Here is a 19,410-nt window from a genome sequence, read left to right as displayed (position 1 = left end):
TGTAGGCTGGCTTTACGTTGAACTCCTGGCAGCGTTCCGCCCCAACCTATTGTCCCCTATCAGAAACTTAGCTGTATCAGAAACAATTAGTGAGGTGCTTTGGAAGTAATATGGTCTGTGTTTACATTAGCAAGGATCGCTAACACTCAGAGCTAACGCTGTACTGGAGAGAACATGTGTAAAGAACAGTGGCGTTTCTATATGTACAAAAGTGGTGGGGCACAGAAAACTTAGATGTCTATATATAAGCTTCTGCAGTGAGGTTCATGGCTGGTGAGGCACTGGCACTGACTCTTCAGGTTTACAAATATAATATTTTGACCTAAATCAAAATATAATATTATTTTCAAAAGCTTTTTTTGTCTGATGCTTCGATTAATTTTAAACAGACAGTTCAACAAAAGTATCGCTCAAAAAATGTAATTTTATCATTTAAATATTGATTTGTTCTCTCTTAGTAAGATCCCATTTTCAATAAAATTGCGGTCTTACCTTGACTTGAAGATAAAGTCCATTTGGCTATCCTTCTGGACAAAAATCTCTATTACTTGTTTGTAAAAGTCCTCCCTATCTTCTTGTAGTTTCAAAAGTCTATCATAAAGATTTATGATTCGAAAATTATAAAAGTAGGGTAGACATGTGGATATTATCCGGCTGAACAAAACGCGCATTTATCTAACAGTTACGTTTCCCACAGATCTTATTTTGAGCAATTTTCTAAAATCCTATGAAGAAATCTCATTGTTATTTGTGGAGGGAACCCATGCGCAGCTTACTTCCTGGTTTTGGGACGCGTCTCTCTCCTCCTCTTCACACACCACACTTTTCGCGGCACACGTACTTACAGCCAATCAGCTCTGAATTATGTGAGATGACGTATGGTGGGGATGGCAGCTCAGTGCCCCTATTGTCATTACTTTTTTGCCACACACATTAAATAGGACAATACTCTGAGCATGCGCAGTGTAGTTTTTACAGTCACCATTCACTTAGACCAGGGGTCGGCAACCCGCGGCCCGCATGCGGCCCTTTAAGCACTCTGCTCTGGCTCCCTTGAGCTTAGACAAAAATAAGAAGGAAATACAATAAAAGTATTTGTAGGACTATTTATATTTTGTTGCATGGTTGAAAATGTTTCGTATCTAGTATTTTGAGGTGATACTGTGACACATAAATAAAAAATAAAACGGTTTTAATTAGGTCAACTAAAATATGCGTCACATCCTGCTACGCGAGCGCCTTTTCCTGAGGGTGAATAACCTGACCCCCGGCTCGATGAGCGAACTATGGATAAATCAAAGAAAAGTACCGAAGGAACACAGGATTTAATTCTGCGTGGACAGAGTTATATGCTTTCACAGCAAACGATGCTGGTTTACCGGTATGTTTGATATGTAGAGAGAAGTTGTCAACGGTGCTGCAGCCTTTACGTATCGAGGAACAACAAGGGAGAGGAAGACAGCTGACGATCTTCAGTCATAATTCAATGGGGAATGTAATTTATTTCAGAAAACACTTTTTGTTATATTCCATGGAATGCTCTTAACGTCCCGATAGCAATGAATATATTAAATGCTTTGACAATAAATACATACAAAAATTAATGTCTGGAAGCCGTAGCGCTGTAAAAAGCACGACCAATCATTTTAGTCGGCCCGGCTAAATTAATTGGATGGCCTAACTGCCTGTCAGCCTTCCATCTGTGCACAACTTATCTCGTGGGCCCCGTCTCAGGTCGGTTAAATGAAATCCTTGCTTCCCTCACTTGCGTCGTTTCCCTGTGTTTAGTCCCTCCCTCCAGGGAAGCATGGAGGGACGCAAGGAAACCAAGAGAATCAGGGAAATTAGTTTTAAGAGCAATGGGACGTCCTTTCCTCCGGAGCGTCACGTGAAGCGACGTTGTGATGAAGCCCCACAGCTGTTCGTCTGACAGCAGCTCTGTCACCGTTATTTTCACAAACACCCCTGCCACACATTTGCTGACACAAACATTTGTATCATCTGTTGTAGACCCCAATAAATAAAATCAAATAAGAACTCATTCTCAAAAAAGATAAACGCCATTCTTAAAATGTATAAACGAACAATAGTTTGATTAATATTGATTAGAGTGCACAATAGAAATACAATAATTGAGAAAAGAAAAATATATATATTATCTATCAAAACCCATTTAGATTAACAATCATTGGATTGCACACTTTGTTTGTTTGTGTGGATATGTAGCACATTAACATTTTAATAGCACTTAATGACTGACTGAATGGAAATGACAATAAATGAAAATACAAAACGAAAAAAGCGATCATGAAAATGTTTCCAAATAAATGAATACAATGATTTTTGACCACTTTGTTGTTCAGATATATCACATATTTGTAACTAAATGATACATGAATTGAAACAAAACACAGTTTAAACTGAGGAGTGTATCTCGTGAGTTTCATTTATTTTCTTCACTCCGCTGGGGTACTGCTCTCATGTCAAGAACAAGAAGCATGAGATCAGTGCATGCACTGCATCGTCCAATCAGTGAGCGATACACAGTAAGGGGGCGGGGCGAGTATCTGAGGATTTCATCGGAGGATGGACTGGCGGTTCCTCGATTATCGCTCCTCCATTATCGCTCCTCGCTCCTCAATCGTCGGTCCTCCGGTAGAAATAAGAGCCATGGGACGGTACTCCAGATGGCGCAGACTAATCAACTTCCGGTGAGACCGAGGAGCGAGGAGCGAGGAAATTAAAATAGTTGACCTGAGACAAGGCCGTGGCCTCATTGATGATGCGCGTTCGTGTGTGTTGGAGGAGGGACTCTGTAAGGAAGTCTGAAGGAAGAGGCAGATTTTTTCCGGTTGTGTATTTTCAAATTCTAGCGCACTCGAGCTGGTTTCTCCATTCTTACCTACCCTACCCCTAACTCTTTTTAGGGCGCAGCTATATGTTTTATTTATTTCAAAGTTGGCCCATTTTAATAATTTTGTTTTCCCTTCAAAAACAAATACAACTTTATTAGTTATTAAGCTATGAAATATGTTTTGCGGCTCCAGACAAAAAAATGTTGGGGAAAAAGGAGCAAAATGGCTCTTTGGTCAAAAAGGTTGCAGACCCCTGACTTAGACAGTGAGAGGGAGGGCATGATCGGGTTTTGTCCCACATGGCTCTAAACAGCTCAATAGGCACACACTGTAGACACTAATTAGAAGAACACAGACTAAAACAGCAATGTACAGACTAATCAGATGATTAAACATGATCTTAAAATATATTTTATATATTTTTTTATTTATTCTTTTTATTTTTTTGTAATCATTATTTTTAATACTTTCTGCTGACACTAGGTGTGGCTGTGCCCCACCTGCCCCTAATGACCAGTCGCCACTGGTAAAGAAGTAGGAAATAAAAAGGAACTCACCTTGTGGCAAAACTGTGAGAGAAAAAGAGTTTGAGCTCCAAACTGTTTCAGAAATAATGCTTGATGTGGTTTGGAACATAATATGTTGTTTAATCACGGCAGCGTTTAGCTGAGTGTCTGCTGGTAGACAGCCTTCTCTTCACAGAGCTCACTGCTTGCATGTGGACGCACCAAAGGGGCGTGGCCAGCAGCAGCTCCAAAGAGGCGTGGCCGGCAGCAGCTCGGTTACATTTAAAGGGCCAGACCTAGAATCAGCACTTTAGTAACAGGGCTGAAATAGAGGGGTACGTATGAGGCATGCTACAATGGGTGAGCTGTTCCTGTAGAGCAGGGGTTCCCAAACTTTTTCAGCATGAGTCTCAAAACAGAAATGTTGTGGTCCTAAGGGACCCAAGCTCAAAAAATGTCATGATTTTCCATAATATCTACAGTTATAAACAAAGAATGCAATACACCATGAATTAAAAATGTAAATTAAAATATTTATTTAATTATAAAAGTGCATCGCAGCAATTAGGTTTCTCACCATAACAACCTTCCTTTTGAGCTTGCCCAGAAAAAATAAGGATCAAAGCAGAAAGACGAAACATGGGACGTGCAGTCAAGTATATACAGTACAAATCGAATTTAAATTATACAATTATCAAAAGTGCAATATTAAGTTTGTCGCTAGCTCAAAAACTATGTACACACCATTTTAAACTATTTTAAATGAACAAAGAACAAACATGTTGTAAACAGAAAGGGACAAAACACTAACTATAGGAAGTGCAGTATACAGTACATCACAGGTGAAACCACATTTAAATTATCAGAAGTGCAACATTAGGTTTGTCACAAGATCAAAAACTATGTACACACATTTTTTTAACACTTTTAAATGAACAGAGCTGTTTTAAAACACTCTGAGAGACAAATAAACTCCAACACTTGGCAACTGATTAACTTTTTTTTGTGGAGGCTGACTTGATAGGATGCTCTCAGTGCCCCTCTGTTCCCTTTGAATGCCTGAAAATAACAGAGAAGATATTATCATTAACATTGCTGGGTTATTGGGTGATTTTTAATACCAGCCGGCGTACGCTGTATACCCAATGTGGACCTGGCAACCGCATTTATAGCGCATTACATTACATGTTACTTGTTAGACGCTTTTATCCAGAGCGACTTACATACTCAATACTGTGGGGAATCCCCACAGAGGGATTTTGACAGGGTTGTTGCACAAAAGATCCAAGCGCGCACAGAAGAAATCTGAGAGCAGACATTTCACGAGCGCACAGAAACAGCCTGAGTGCGAGGAGAAGGTTTTAAGCTGGAACACAGGAAATCTGTAAGCAGAAATATATCTGAGTGCAAGCGTACAGTTTGAGCAGAAGCGGAGCAAATCTAAGCGCAAGCAGGCACTATTTGAGTGTGAGGACAGGGTTTGAGGGAAAGAAATACATATTCTGAAGATGAAATCAATAAAGTATGCTCTCAAATTTAAAGACCACGCCCTTGAATAAAGATAGGGAATAACCCCCATATGTATTCCTATGTGCATCACACAGCAGCAGTCACGTCCGTGCGGCTGATACTTTCTCTCGCTTTCCTTCTCATACTGCCTGTCACTTTCCCTCTAATCTTCCTGTGGTTATTGTTTCTCTGTTTTTCTCCCGGCCGTTTTAAAAACATTTCAGGCTAGTAAAAGTTGAAACACCGCTCTGTGCCGCTAAAGAATGTAGTGGACTCGCGGTAGCGAGTAGAGGACGCGTGAGAGCGCACAGCTGGCGGTCCGTTCCGGGGCTCAGTCTGCATTTCATCCAACTTTGCATTAACGAAACAATTTCACAACAGACCCTGACAAACTCACAAAAACACAAAACAAATGATTCAAATGAGTGACTTACTTTTCCGCCGTCAAAACACTGCTTATTGAAAGACTCTTCTTTACAGATGAATAAATCCTTCGATTTGTCCCGATGCAGAGGATGTTTTGTTTTGAGATGCCGGTCCAATTTATTCATTTTCAAGCTTTCGTTACTGAGCACCTCTCCATATAAAACACACTGAGGCCGCTCCTCTCCATTTCTAAAAGCTTTTGTGAAGCCAACGTTTAAAAAATCCTCTTTGTATCGTCTTTTTGCCATCATGTACGATCGGGATTAATCAACAGACAATAAACAGAGAGCGCGAAAACTTTCGCGGGGGACGCGTCAGAGCTTATACAAATACAATCTTTTATTTTTTGTTTATTTGTATTTAGAAAATTAAATCATTAAATATACAATGCTATATTGCATAATTTCATTTTCAAAATAAAAAATAAAATACAAAAATTATAAAAAAATTGTATTTGCAACGCAGCCATCAGCTCTGACGCCACGTGTGTAGCAATGCATTTAACTGGCGACCCAATCAAAAACGGGACCCTGAGTTTGGGAAAGGCTGCTGTAGAGAAGTAGTGGATGGCCATTCTTTTTAGTTTTTATTACAGATCTACTGAGTGTGTAACCGTTCTTTGGGGTGACTGCCCCTGTCTCTACATGTGTTTCAGATTGCTCCCTATCCATGTCTGTCCTGCATGTGCGGACATGTGTTGTGTTCGTACCGAACAACATGAACACAGTGGAGTGTGTGTGTCAGTGTATGTGAATGCTGCTGTTTGTGTTTTGCTTCTGTATGAGTGTACTGGTTGTATACTCGGGAGCTTGGACGTGTCTGACTGTTAATGCACTTTATTTATTGGAAACTGTTGTGTTCAGTCTTGGTGGTTACACATGGTCCTGTCGCTCTCTCCAGAACAGGCCACCTGCAGTACAGGGTTCCCCCCAGAACGGCCAATCCCCACCCTGCATGAACCCTGCCTTGATGAACGCTCCATGGGTGAGAGAGGGGAGGATCGGGGTAGTATTTTTCACCCCATCCAAACTGCATAAGAGTCATGGATGTCTTTTTAGTTTCCACCACTCACTTAAAATTAGATGTTTCCATGTTGGGAATTTTCCTGGGATGAATAATTAGTTGTTAGTTAGAGTAAGCTGAAGTGTTTGCAGAATCAATGACTGGATTATTTCGAAGGTTTGCTCAGTTTGCCCAAAAATAATTTATCCAAATATGCTTAATATATACCTATACAACAATTAATATTAAGGCCAGTGCATGTAATTAATACATGACTGTACTCACAGTGCACAGGCCTGACATTCCCCTTTGATATTACCTTGTAAGATTTGATGAACAAACTTTAAATGGTTGTCATTTCATGAGTTTCTTGAATTGAGAAGTTGTGTAAGTAACTCTTAAAATAAGTTGCTCCACTGTTTGGAATGAATGCAAACATTGTTACGTTCAAATATCTTATTAAGAACAAGTTAGATGTATTTTCTTACGATTACCTTTCTCAATCAAAACATGCTTGACAAGATTACCTGTTTTTTTAATCATCCTAGTAATAAGAAGTTAAAATAAATTAAATCTTTGAATCCTCAAAATTCTATTAACATGTTTTTAAGATGAGCTGCTTGGTCACATTTGAAAAATGTATAATTAGCAACTTCCAATAAATTGAGGCTGTGTTTATCCAAGGTTAATGGAAAAAAATCTTATTTTGGTAGTATCTAGTAAGTTATTACAACAATAAAAGTTTTTGTGTTCTAAATGTGGGACACTGGCCACAATATAGTGGAATGCAGCCAAAGCTGTTTGAATGAACACCTCATAACTGTATTTTAATCTGAGGCTTCTCTGGCTGCCTCATATTTTGCCTTGTTCTTTATACAGTGATGTGTTTGTGATCTTTTATTCACCGTTGTTGACAAAGGAAACTTTTAACATAAAAATGTAAAATGAAATTGCACCATTAACATTTAAAATATTCATATATATGAATTTACCAGCACAGTTAATCCTGATAATTAATTGACACTTTTTTCCCCCTGTCATCAGTGAAACCATAAAAAAGTTTATTTTTTGCATCTAATCTGTCTTTGTGTCCTTGTCTGTCTCTCTCTCCTCTCTCAATGTCGACTCTTTTGTTCTTGTTCTACCTTTCCCTCTCCTTCTGCTCTCAGCAGTACCACTACCAAGAAGACGACTCGCCCCCTCTTGACCAGGGATTTCCGCGGCTCACCAACGAGGTGCGCGCCCCTGAGCTGGTGCACGTGTCGGAGAAGAACCTGTCTGAGATTGAGAATGTGCACGGCTACGTGTCTCATTCCCACATCTCTCCTCTCAAGGTGAGCCCCCTAAACCCCCAACATTCCAAGTCTGGGCTTCTGCCCCTGGCCTGGAGAACATGACCCTCAGCTCCATGAATTAGAGTCATCATACAACTTCCTTTGTGCATAGAGCAGAAATGAGTGAGTGCACAGTTTATTATGTTGGAATTCAGGCCATTTTTGTATGCATGATATGGGAATTCTGCTCAGGTGGATCCGATACTAATTAAATGTTTCCTTCTATTTGTTTACGCTTGATTTGTCCTTTTCCTTTTAATTTATGTACTTTCCTATTTATACACGTGTGGTGCAGAAGCACTGAAGGGATGAAACAATGCCTTCACATCCTCTCCTCTCCCTGCACACATGTTACCTCAGCACGGACTGGATTTGTTGTGAATGCTGACCTGGAGTCCAGACTCTTTAACATCTCACCTCTGCCTGTTGGAGAAACAAACACATTTAGGCAGTTTAAAGAGGTCACAGGTGGATAGTTCAAGCTACTTTATTATTGACCCCTCAAAAAGGAAGTGATGTCACAATTAGACAGCAGTTAAGCAGGCAGATTGATTTTGTTGTGTCTCAACTAAATGTTTTGCCAGCAGAGGGCAGTGTTGGAAATGAAGTGTAACTGTTGTTTCAGTGAGTGCACAATGAGTTGCCTGCTTTTGTAGTTCATAGAAGCACGTGCACAATGAGTCCCAGGACTGTGATTTATAGTAGAAATGTGTTAAAATCCTGATAAATGAAAGGTACGTGGGTTGGAAATACTGTCAATACAGTAATAAAGACTATTATTATTTCAGTCCCTCATGTGTAATAGACTTTACATGTGCCATTTTCTTTATCGTCTTGAAGGTATATTATTATACATATGAAGAGAAGAGTTTTTTTAATCTTGCTGCATGAAAACAGACTTGAGCAGAACCTGTACTGTAGTGCAGTGGTTCCCAACCTGGGGGTCGCGACCCCCTTGGGGGGTCACCAAAGATCGCAGTTGGGCCGCCAGACCTCAGATGATCTGAGGCCTAATATCATATTTAGAATAAAAAAATGTACATATCATTTTTTTTAAATATTGTAACGCAATACATGATTGGCGCTAAAAGCCTTGTCTACATTACAATAAAATATAGAAATTAATTGATTAACTAAAATTAAAATAAAAAAAATTCATCTGATACTCCTCCGATTGGCGCCAACATTGACGTTACTGTGTCAGCTTTCATAATAATAACAGTTTGCTGCGCTTGCTAGCTAGCAACCGACTTCATAAGGTGAATATTTTTGTCTAAAAATGTCTGAAAAACGTAAAGGAGATGACAGCTCATCTGCAATCAAAAAGAAAATGAGGACCTACCTAGAGAGCTATCTTAACTTCGGTTTCATGGAGGGAACGGACAAAACCCGCCCAGAGTGTGTGATATGCAGAGAGAAGCTAGCCAACGAAAGCATGAAACCCAGCAAAATGAAGAGACACCAACAGACCATGCACCCAGAAACAGTCGGGCGTGATCGGGACTTTTTCATAAAGAAACAACACCTTGCAAAGGCAAACAAGCCAATGGATATTAGAACAGCGTTTGTTAGGGCTGGCAGCGAGGCCTCTTTTGAATGTGCACTTTTAATAGCAAAGGCAAAGAAACCGCACAACATTGGCGAGCAGCTCATTAAGCCAGCTTGCATTAAGATGGCTGAGAAACTGTGCGGCCCGCAGGTCGCGGAGAAGCTAAAAAATGTACCACTGTCAAACAATACGGTGAAAGACAGAATTGAGAAGATGGCAAGTAACTGCGAGCTGCAGCTGCTCGAAAAGCTTGGAAAGGGGCCATTTGCCATACAACTTGATGAAACCACAACTGTAGCAGACGAGGCTGTGCTGATCGTTTATGTGCAATATATCGATGGGGAAGATTTGAAGAAGGACATTCTTATGTCAGTCAACCTTACCAATACCACCCGGGGTGAGGACATTTTTACTGCAGTGGATTCTTACCTCTGATCCCACAAGCTTTCCTATGAGAATTTAGTTGCATGTTGCACAGACGGAGCTGCCTCAATGATGGGGAAAAACAAGGGATTTAACAGTCGCTTGAAAGAAAAGGCCCCACACTGCACAATATTTCACTGTGTGATACATCGCCAGGCCCTGGCCAGCAAGAAACTGTCAGAAGACCTTAGCGAAACACTCTCAACTGTTATTAAAATAGTCAATTTCATCAAAGGTCGCCCCACCAACAAGCGTCTATTCGCAGACTTGTGCGAGGATGAAGCGCACCAAACCCTCCTCCTGCACACCGAGGTGCGCTGGCTCTCACGCGGCCGAGTGCTGGCATGCTTTGTAGAACTGAAGGAAAAAATGGAAGAGTTTCTACAAACTCGTAACCGCGCACTGTCAGAGCAAGTGACCGAGTCATTCTGGATTAAAACAGCATACCTGGCCGACATCTTCAGTCTCTACAATGAAACAAACAAGCGTCTGTAAGGCGTGGAGTCCAACATTCTCCAATGATGCATTTGTGCGCAAACTGGAGTACAGGGTCGGGAAAATGGAGAGGGGGGAGATGCAACAGTTTCCACTACTGCTGACACAATCCCAAAACAATCCTGAAACGGTGCCTGTGTCTGTACGTCGCGAGTTCATCCGCCATATGAACGCACTGCAAACGGAAATGCAATCACGGTTCGCTGACATAGACGAGTATGTCTCCAAGGAATTGTGGGTTTTAGATCCCTTTATTGCCAAAGTTGAGGATGTGGAAACCTGGATTGAGAAAATGAGCTCACTGACATCCAAGCTGACTCGCTGTCAAATAAATACTTCCAGGAAAAAGGATTTAAAAAGTTTGGGATTCTCAAAGGACCAAGCCTTGCTCCAAAGATCACACTGCATGCCACGACCAGGATTATACTCCCATTCAGTATGACATATCTATCAGAAACAGCCTTCAGCGCACTTGTTGCCATCAAAACAAAAGCACGCAACACACTACGTTCACAACGACTTTAGACTGGCTGTCACTCACATTACACCGGACATTCCATCCCTGGCTGCGGGCGTGCAAGCCCAAGGTTCACATTAATGAACCTACTTGAACCTCGTCTTCTCTCTGCTACCTGTTCCATGGCAGACAAGTATTTGATTTACCTGCTTAATATGCCAGTTTTTCATTTTTGTTTTATACAGGTCTATGCAACCATATTACCATTTATTTATTAATTAGACATAGTATATTCTTTTGAAGTGTCCTGTTCTTCGACATTTGAAATAAATATGATGCATACATTTGCAAGTTAGTAGCTAATAAAAGATTACAAAGACAGAAATGTATCATTTTTTCTTTAATAGAAATGTTTCTTCTGCGCGTAAAGTGCCGGTTTCAGTTGGATTATTTGTCACAGTTGCTCCGATCAGATCGATCTCCTCCATTTTGTAGATTATTTACGATTTTTTAATCCACATAAACACATCGCCAAAATCCGGCTTACTTTGAGCATGAGTTGAATCCCTTTGTGAATTGTTTCCACTTGCGCCGTCCTTTAATTTCTTGATACAGCGGGCATCCAAATTCATTAATCCTGAGTCCAATAACCAACAAAGTCACTCCAATAGTCCTCCTTAATTACGCTTTCATCCTCCTTTAATGAAACACTTCACATTCATCCAGTTTTTGACAGTAGTTGTAGCATTTTTTAGACTTTTAAACTTTAATTACCGCTGTTGCCGTGTGTGTGTGTGTGTGTGTGTGTGTGTGTGTGTGTGCGTGCGTGCGTGTGTGTGCGTGTGTGTGTGTGTGTGTGTGTGGGGGGGGGGGGTAACCGCTGTTACCAGGCACGGCTGTCACTACCCGATCTGCCCCCCTGCCCGATCTGTACTGCGCATGTGCGAGATGGTCCTCCACACTGGACAACTACATACGGCAAGTGTAATAGGACACTTCACACAGTGGCGTTTGGCAAAGCAGAAAAAGAACACAAAAAAACCGGGAGAGATGACTTATTGTTATGACAACGTGACTTCACTTTTATTTAACAACTCTTTTTTATTGGGTTCTTTTATTTGGGGTTAAGTACATTGTCAGAATAAGTGAGACATAGAATTAACTTCTGTTAGACAGCTATATGCCATACATTTTTGCATACATTCACAGTAAATATTTATTCAGTATGATAACTGCCAAACAGAAGTTAAATCCATTTTCTTTTTGTGCTTTGCCAAACGCCACTGTGTCAAGTGTCCTAGTTGGGTTGCCTTACGGCAGGGGTGCCCACACTTTTTTGGCTGGTGAGCTACTTTTGAAATGACCAGCTAACCGAGGTCTACCAACCAAAAATAAAAACCCAAATTGCAAGGGTTGCTGAATAACACGTTTTATTTTTACATGGGATAACTACAATAGGGCTGCAACAAACGACTAATTTGATTATCGATTAATCTATAGATTAATGAAACGATTAATCGACTATTCGGACTACTACTGTGTGCCTTGCACAATTTCTCAAACGCTCTTATTTAGCCATCAACTTTTAGATTTAGTTTGAGGTTGTTTTAGGCATGTGGAAACTAACAATGAAGACAATAAAGATGAATACTTGATTCAAAAATACATATATTATTAAATTAACTTAACAAATTGTGAACAAAATTAACATTGCTTTTTATTTGAATTAAATAAATAATATTTCACATCAAAAGAAACAACAATGTTTTAACAAATCTTATTAAATAATCTGATGACAGAACTGGAAACAGAATAGCTGAAACTTTAACAAAATAAATAACTCAGTTACCTCTAATCATTAACCCATGTTTGTATCATGTAGTCAACTCCGTGTGTTGCTGCTAGCATACATAACACCTGACGTGGAAACGTTACTCGTGGATGGGGCTACAGAGCTACCAGAAAGACAGTCGAACCCGGTGCATTCCTCCGTCTGAATGTGGTGCACTTTTGCTAAATGTTTAGACAAATTGCTCGTGTTACCGCCCTTACATGCTAAACACTTTTGGTGACGAGCATTGTCCACCTCAAGACGGGTAACATGTAACCACACCTTGGAGCGCTTCTCTCCACCATCTCCTCCGTGTGTTGCTGCATGTAGCAGATGCGTGTGTGTAAACTGCCCCGCCCCCTTGCAAACAGACGGGGGACAGAGAGATCTCTTCTGGATTGGAAAGATAGAAAATACACCGACCATAGACGCATTTGTTTGTCTTTTTGCATGTTAGAAACGAGTTGGCGACACTAAGACTAAGAGATAATGTTTGTGTAGCAATAATACATGACCTTTCTCTTTCTCTACTTGCTACTCAGCACAGGGATAGTAATCCTTTATGTGCAGTTAGGTGGTGGGTTGTATGTGTGGTTTTAGTTGTGTTACATGTGTGTTTTGGTTCAGCTCTCAATTTAAAAAGTAGTGAAAGAGAAACACATTTTAAATTGCCATCTTAATGTCAAATAAGTTACCAAAGAAAGGGTTTAAATTGGCTCATATCAATATTTGTAGTTTAAGGAATAAAGTTACTGAGATAGAGGAAATACTATCATCGGGTATTCATTGTTTAGCTATATCAGAAACTCACTTAGATGACACATTTAATGACGCAGCAGTTGACATTCAGGGATATAGTATATTTAGAAAAGACAGGAATGCACATGGAGGTGGGGTGGCAGTGTATATTCAAAAGCAAATACCAGCTAAAGTGAGATACGATTTAATGTCTCCTGATATTGAAGTACTTTGGTTGCAAATTCATTTACCACACTTAAGACCTTTGTTGGTGGGATGCTGTTACAGACCTCCTAATGCTAACCTTGCTTATTTAGAAACAGTATGTCAAATGTTAGATAAAGTTTGTGATCTTGATAGAGATTTATTTTACAGGTGATTTAAACATAGACTGGAATATGTCGCACTGTGCCCTAAAAAATAAGTTGCTGACAATTACTAACACATGTAACTTAGTACAAATGGTGACTAAACCTACTAGGATAATCAGAAAGAAAGATGGATCAAATAGTGCAACTTGTATTGATCATATATTTACTAATTTCAGCCATTTATGTTCACAAGCAATTTCAATCCCGGTAGGGTGCACTGATCATAATCTAATCATCATTGTGAGAAAGACAAAGGTGCCAAAACCAGGACCAAAAGTAATAGTTAGAAGATCAATGAAATATTTTTGTGAAGAGTCATTTATAAAGGATGTTCAAAAGATATGTTGGAAACAAGTTCTTGAGAAACTAAACCCAGATGATGCTCTTGATGGCTTTAATTTCTTATTCAAGCAAGTGATTGATAAACATGCACCACTTAGAAAGCAGACTGTAAGGAACCTTAGAACGCCCTGGTTAGATGATGAGCTAAGAGAACTAATGAAACAAAGAGATGATGCAAAACTTGTAGCTATCTCATCAAGTTATGAGTCAGACGGGCACATTTATAGAAAATTGAGGAATTATGTTACAGCATTAAATAAAAAGAAAAAACGAGTGTATTATGGAAATAAAATTAAAGCTATTAATGATGATAAGAAGAAGATGTGGGATTTAGTCAATGGCATGATGGGCCGTAAGCCCAAATCCACCTCAACATATCTTGAAGTGGAAGGGAAATTTGTGACTAAACCGGTACAAATTGCTAATTATTTAAATGATTATTTTCTTGATAAAGTGGATACTTTGAGGAGAGATATGAAGCAACCTATTAACAGGAACTCCACTTTTCTAATAAATGATTTAATCATGGAAAATAAGAATTGTAAATTTAAAATAGAGAAAGTGTCAATTGCAGATGTTGAATGTCTACTAGGTAAATGTAATGATAAACCACCGGGTGTTGATAATCTAGATGGTAAATTTCTTAGATATGTTGCTAATTTGGTTGCGGAGCCTATCTGCCATATCATCAATGTAAGTATTGAAAAGTGTATTTGCCCACAGGCATGGAAAATAGCAAAAATTATTCCACTTGCAAAAAATCCAGCTGGATCATTTTCTGGAACAAATAGTCGCCCGATAAGTTTATTACCAGCGTTAGGAAAGATAATGGAGAGAATAATGTTTAATCAAATACAGAAATACTTTGAAGGTAACAATCTTAATACTGCTTATCAACATGCCTACAGACCGGGCCATTCCACATGCACTGCTTTAACACAAATGACCGATGACTGGAAGGTGGAGGTAGATAATAGGAAGTTAGTGGGAACGGTACTACTTGATTTTAGTTCTGCCTTTGATGTCATCGATCATCCATTGTTGTTGAACAAGCTAGAGCAATATGGTTTTCATCTGAATGCACTGAGGTGGATAGAAAGTTATTTGACCAATCGATGTCAAACTGTTTTTTTCAATGGAAGTCTGTCAACTATTAAGAAAGTCAGTTGTGGAGTTCCTCAGGGGAGTTGTTTGGGACCATTTTTATTTTCTATTTTCACAAATGATCTACCATTGGTCTTACAGGAATCCAAAATTGTTATGTATGCAGATGACTCGACAATATATGGAGCAGGTTCATCTACAAGGGAGCTGAGTCACTGTATAAATAAGGATCTACAAATGATTTCAGAGTGGGTAATAAATAATAAGTTGGTACTTAATGCAGGAAAAACTAAATCTTTAATAATTGGGTCAAATCATCAGTTAAAATGTGAACCTAAATTGCAGTTACATTTAAACCATATTGACATTAAACAAGTCAAGGAAACTAAGTTGTTAGGGATAACTCTAGATCAAACACTGTCTTGGTCTAAACAAATTGATAATGTTGTGTGTAAAATGGGAAGGGGTGTGTCACTCGTTAAAAGAATTGTAAAACATTTGCCAATAGATGTCAGGAGACAAGTCTTGGATGCTTTGGTGCTATCACAGCTTGATTACTGTTTTGTTGTTTGGTCTAGTGCTTCAGAAAACGATTTAAATAAACTACAAGTAGCACAGAATAAGGCAGCACGATGTGTTCTGCAGTGCTCCTACAGAACCAGAGTGACTGAAATGCTGGAGACACTGAAATGGATGAGTGTTAGACAGAGGTCCATTTATTCTCTGTTAAATTTTGTAAAGAATATTACAGTGACACACTTACCACATATATTGTCACAAAAGTTCATAGCACAGTACTCTACACATAACTATCAAACCAGACATGCAATAGAAAAAAGGTTAATTTTACCCAAATCAAGATCAAATATCAGACAGAAAACAGTACTATACAGAGCAATGGTCAGCTGGAATTCGTTACCGGTCCATATCATTCAAGACAACTCAAACATACATTTCAAACATTTGCTAAAACAATATCTGAGAACTACAAATTAAATTTGAACTGTACTTGTGGGTCAATTAGTAATTAGTAATTAGTATTATCATGTAAATTATATTGTTGGTAAAATTTTGTTTAGGTTTTGACTTGATGATGGCTAAAATGTGATGACTATTTTTTTCTGTTTTGTTTTTGCTTTCACTTCCTTACCATGCACTTTTCATGAAATGATGAGTTGTTCCGTTCTGGTTTGTATTATGTATGTTTTGTGTGGGTGAGGACCCCAGGAAGAATAGCCAATGCTCATGCTAGTGCTAATGGGGATCCTAATAAAAACTAAACTAAACTCGGAGGGAAGTCGCTGTCATATGCCTTGTGAACACTCCGATAATGCCTCTCCACGTTACCTTTCTTTGGCAGAGCGACGCTTGCTTTACAAATAAGGCAAATAACCTTTGAATGTGACATCACAAAAAAAGATTCTCCCTCCCATTCTGTGTGGAAGTGGTATGTCTTTAGCTTTTTGCTCATTCCCGCACTCATTTTGTTGTTTGTCTCTCCCGGCACTTGACTGATTTGGTATCGCTTTGCATTCTGTGTTAACAGACTGGAAAGCAATAGGTCGCTTTTTCTGTCAATCAAGTCAACTCCTGAATTAAGTGGCAGGGAGGCCAAGGGAGGAGGGATCAAAACCTGTTTAGTCTATTTTAACCGAGCTGGATTTTTTTAAATTTATGAATGACTCGCGATCTACCAGCATTGCCCCCGCGGTCGACCGGTCGACCGCGGTCGACGTACTGGGCACCTCTGCCTTACGGAGTTGTCCAGTATGGCAGACCATCTCGCACATGCACAGTACAGATCGGGCAGGGGGGCAGATCGGAAACAGCGATAATTAAAGTTTCAAAGTTTTGGGGGGTCGCAAATTCCAACAGGAGTCATTTGGGGGGGCCCTGGGTGAAAAAGGTTGGGAACCCCTGCTGTAGTGGATTAGATTGTGCTGTCAGTCAGTGTAGGTAAATAACACAGGAGGGCAGAGGGATCCCCCCCTCTCAGCCCTATCCGAACGTTCTCCCTTGGAACGTGCTTCCCTACTTCTCATCATGTGACAGGGTTACCATTATTAATGATTTTTTTATCCCAATGTCTCTCTCCATGCATACTGGTTAGTGATGCTGCGTTTCGTTTCTTACCTGCAGCCTGCACTGGTTACCCATTTTGATCTTGCATACCCGGGTGTGACCACAGCAAACTACATGGCAAGTTTTATTTAATTTAATTTTTTATTTTACCTCTGGGGAATCTCAATTGACTGTGTCTTTTGGTATTGTTTAAATCTCATATTTCTGCCCAGATGATTGTGGTCCCTTGGTGCTGCATGGACTTTGTTTGGTCTTGTCTTTAAACAATGGATTTTAGCAGCAATCTTTCCTTTTCTTGTGGGTTCTTCCCTACTCTTGTCATACACAAACTTTGTAACATAACCCCACATGTGTTGTGACCCTTTTGCTTGCCAACAGATCCCCTGTGCTTGTTGTGGTGTTACTGTGGTGTAAGTGAATGTGTCTGTAAATGATCCCATTTTACTTCCTGTTGAAGATCCAACTGCACCTGGGGTATGTGTTCAGGATACATTTATCTGATTCAGCCTCCACTCAGTTATGAAGCATATGATTCAAAGGCCGAGTTTATATTCAGTCAAAGTGACAGCATGCTCTACTGTTTTTATAACCCTGATGGTATTTTTGAATTGACTCAATAAATAGTAATTTTTTATTTGGTAAGGTGTAAGCGTACATAGAGTGCAGGCTCTGTGCAGTCACTGTAAGATTTTAGAACCAAAGGTAAGGAGAGGCCCATCAGTTATTGTATTGAAATTAGTTTTTAAAGCACACACTGTGTTATTAAATGATAGTTCAGTTAAGCTCCACAGGTGATTGAAGTTGCACCGGCATTTTCGTTTGGAAGCTCTCAATTTGATTTAAATTATTATTTTTTTTAAAATGAGCTATGTTTTTTTCTTAAAATTGCTCAAAATAGATATTTGCATTTAGCAACTACATGCATATAAATTGATTTACATTAAAACATTGATATTTGAGTTACAGTGTAGCTTAGCACTGGGAGGAAGGTTTCTGCTCCAGTCCGTGTGCAGCTCACCACTGTGTGTGAGTGTAACACAACGTTGGTGCTCCTCTCCTCCTAAACGGCAGATTAACCTCTGTAGTAGTTTTCGCTGCAGGCCTGTTCATATTGTTCGAGGAAATCTGGGTCTGGGCCAGTTGAAGATCCGGACCTCCTCAACTATACCATCACAGACAGAGTTTGTTTGTTTTATTACGTCACAGACATAAATCAAAGTCCGAGCAGACCACGGGATCGTACTGCTGAACAAACGTTGTTCTAGCACTTTTATAGCTAAGCCTTCTTGTTCCTTATTAGTTGACCTTGGTGAAGGATGACAAACCACCTCCCAGTTTCTTTGTTTGCAATTTTCTAGAGACGTTTGCGTTTATCTACACTTCCGCTCACGTGTCCTGGAGGCGTTCCGTCACATTGACCGATACATGACCCAGGTTCAACTTCACATGCTATTGGTTATTACGCTGCACTCGTCCTGCTTCTGCTGCTGTGGAGGCCCGCTTTCACCTATCGTGTGCTGAGGTGCGGAGGAGGATTCGCCGCGGAGGAGCTCCCATGGCTGAAGGCCCGCCATCCACCTGTCTTGGTTCCGCTGTTGGAGGCCTGCTCCCACCTGTCGCTGCAGTACGGGGGAGGATCTGACACGGCTGTTTCTGCTTCTGCTGGTGCGGAGGCCTGATCTGGGGATACCGCGGAGAAACCGGAGCGCTGCCACACTGCTGCCTCGCCTGTTCCTTGCTGCTTTCCTGACGTGGATTTTGCCCCAGGAACATCGCGGATACTGTGTGCTGGACTGGGAAAATGGCGCATATCGTGATTCTGCTGTACCTATTGACTGTGTTGGACAATGAGAAGATCGCTAGTCATCCTGAGAAGTCTACTGGATTCAGGTCTCTTCTACCGCCCGCAGTGGACATCCCCTGTACGGTTTCGGATGTGTTACACAAACAATTACTGGTTGCCTTGTCGCGGACATTCATTTCGACAAATGTTTGTCTTTCTCACTTGCCTGCTATGATGGTTCTTCAGAACTGTTTTTTGAACTCTAATCTCACTTTCGCAGAGTTTGCTGGTGACTCTAAAACAGTTGACAATGTATGTGTGTTGGTTAAGAGAAAAAGGTGCTTGGTATGTTTATTGTTGTTACTATCAGGGAATGTGCAACCAAACCCTGGTCCACCCAGTAGTAGCAGTAGTCAGATAGCTACGCCTGCTGATTTTATTTCTAGGTCTGGGTTGGGATTAATTCACTTAAATGTGCGCAGTCTGTTACCTAAATTAGATTTTTTTCCGTATTTGGGCGAGCTCGACTGATGCTGATGTCATTGTCTTATCAGAAAAGTGGCTAGACAAATCCATTTTGGCCTCTGACATTTACATAAATGG

At 40.1% G+C, this 19,410-nt stretch overlaps 1 protein-coding gene across 37 annotated transcripts in view; it reads left to right on the top strand.

Moving 5' to 3' along the window:
- The window catches only part of dlg2 (discs, large homolog 2), a gene marked incomplete at its 5' end in the record, with an annotated part of 449,978 nt that overhangs the window by 235,646 nt on the left and 194,922 nt on the right, over positions 1-19,410 (top strand). For 20 of the 37 annotated variants that reach the window (XR_013802660.1, XM_079650348.1, XM_079650349.1 and 17 more), the window contains 3 exons: positions 6,197-6,280; positions 7,468-7,632; positions 17,082-17,141. The exons of 1 other annotated variant lie outside the window; for it this stretch is intronic. Coding sequence is in view for 35 of the 36 variants with exons in the window: in XM_079650348.1 (XP_079506474.1) it covers positions 6,197-6,280; positions 7,468-7,632; positions 17,082-17,141 (309 nt within the window). The remainder of the gene's footprint in view (positions 1-6,196; positions 6,281-7,467; positions 7,633-17,081; positions 17,142-19,410) is intronic. 16 more of the 37 variants (XM_079650358.1, XM_079650354.1, XM_079650352.1 and 13 more) reach the window with 5 other exon arrangements.

This window comes from Notothenia rossii (genome assembly GCF_949606895.1).
Source record: "Notothenia rossii genome assembly, chromosome: 9".
Taxonomy (NCBI): domain Eukaryota; kingdom Metazoa; phylum Chordata; class Actinopteri; order Perciformes; family Nototheniidae; genus Notothenia; species Notothenia rossii.
This window is presented reverse-complemented; position numbering and strand designations above follow the sequence as displayed.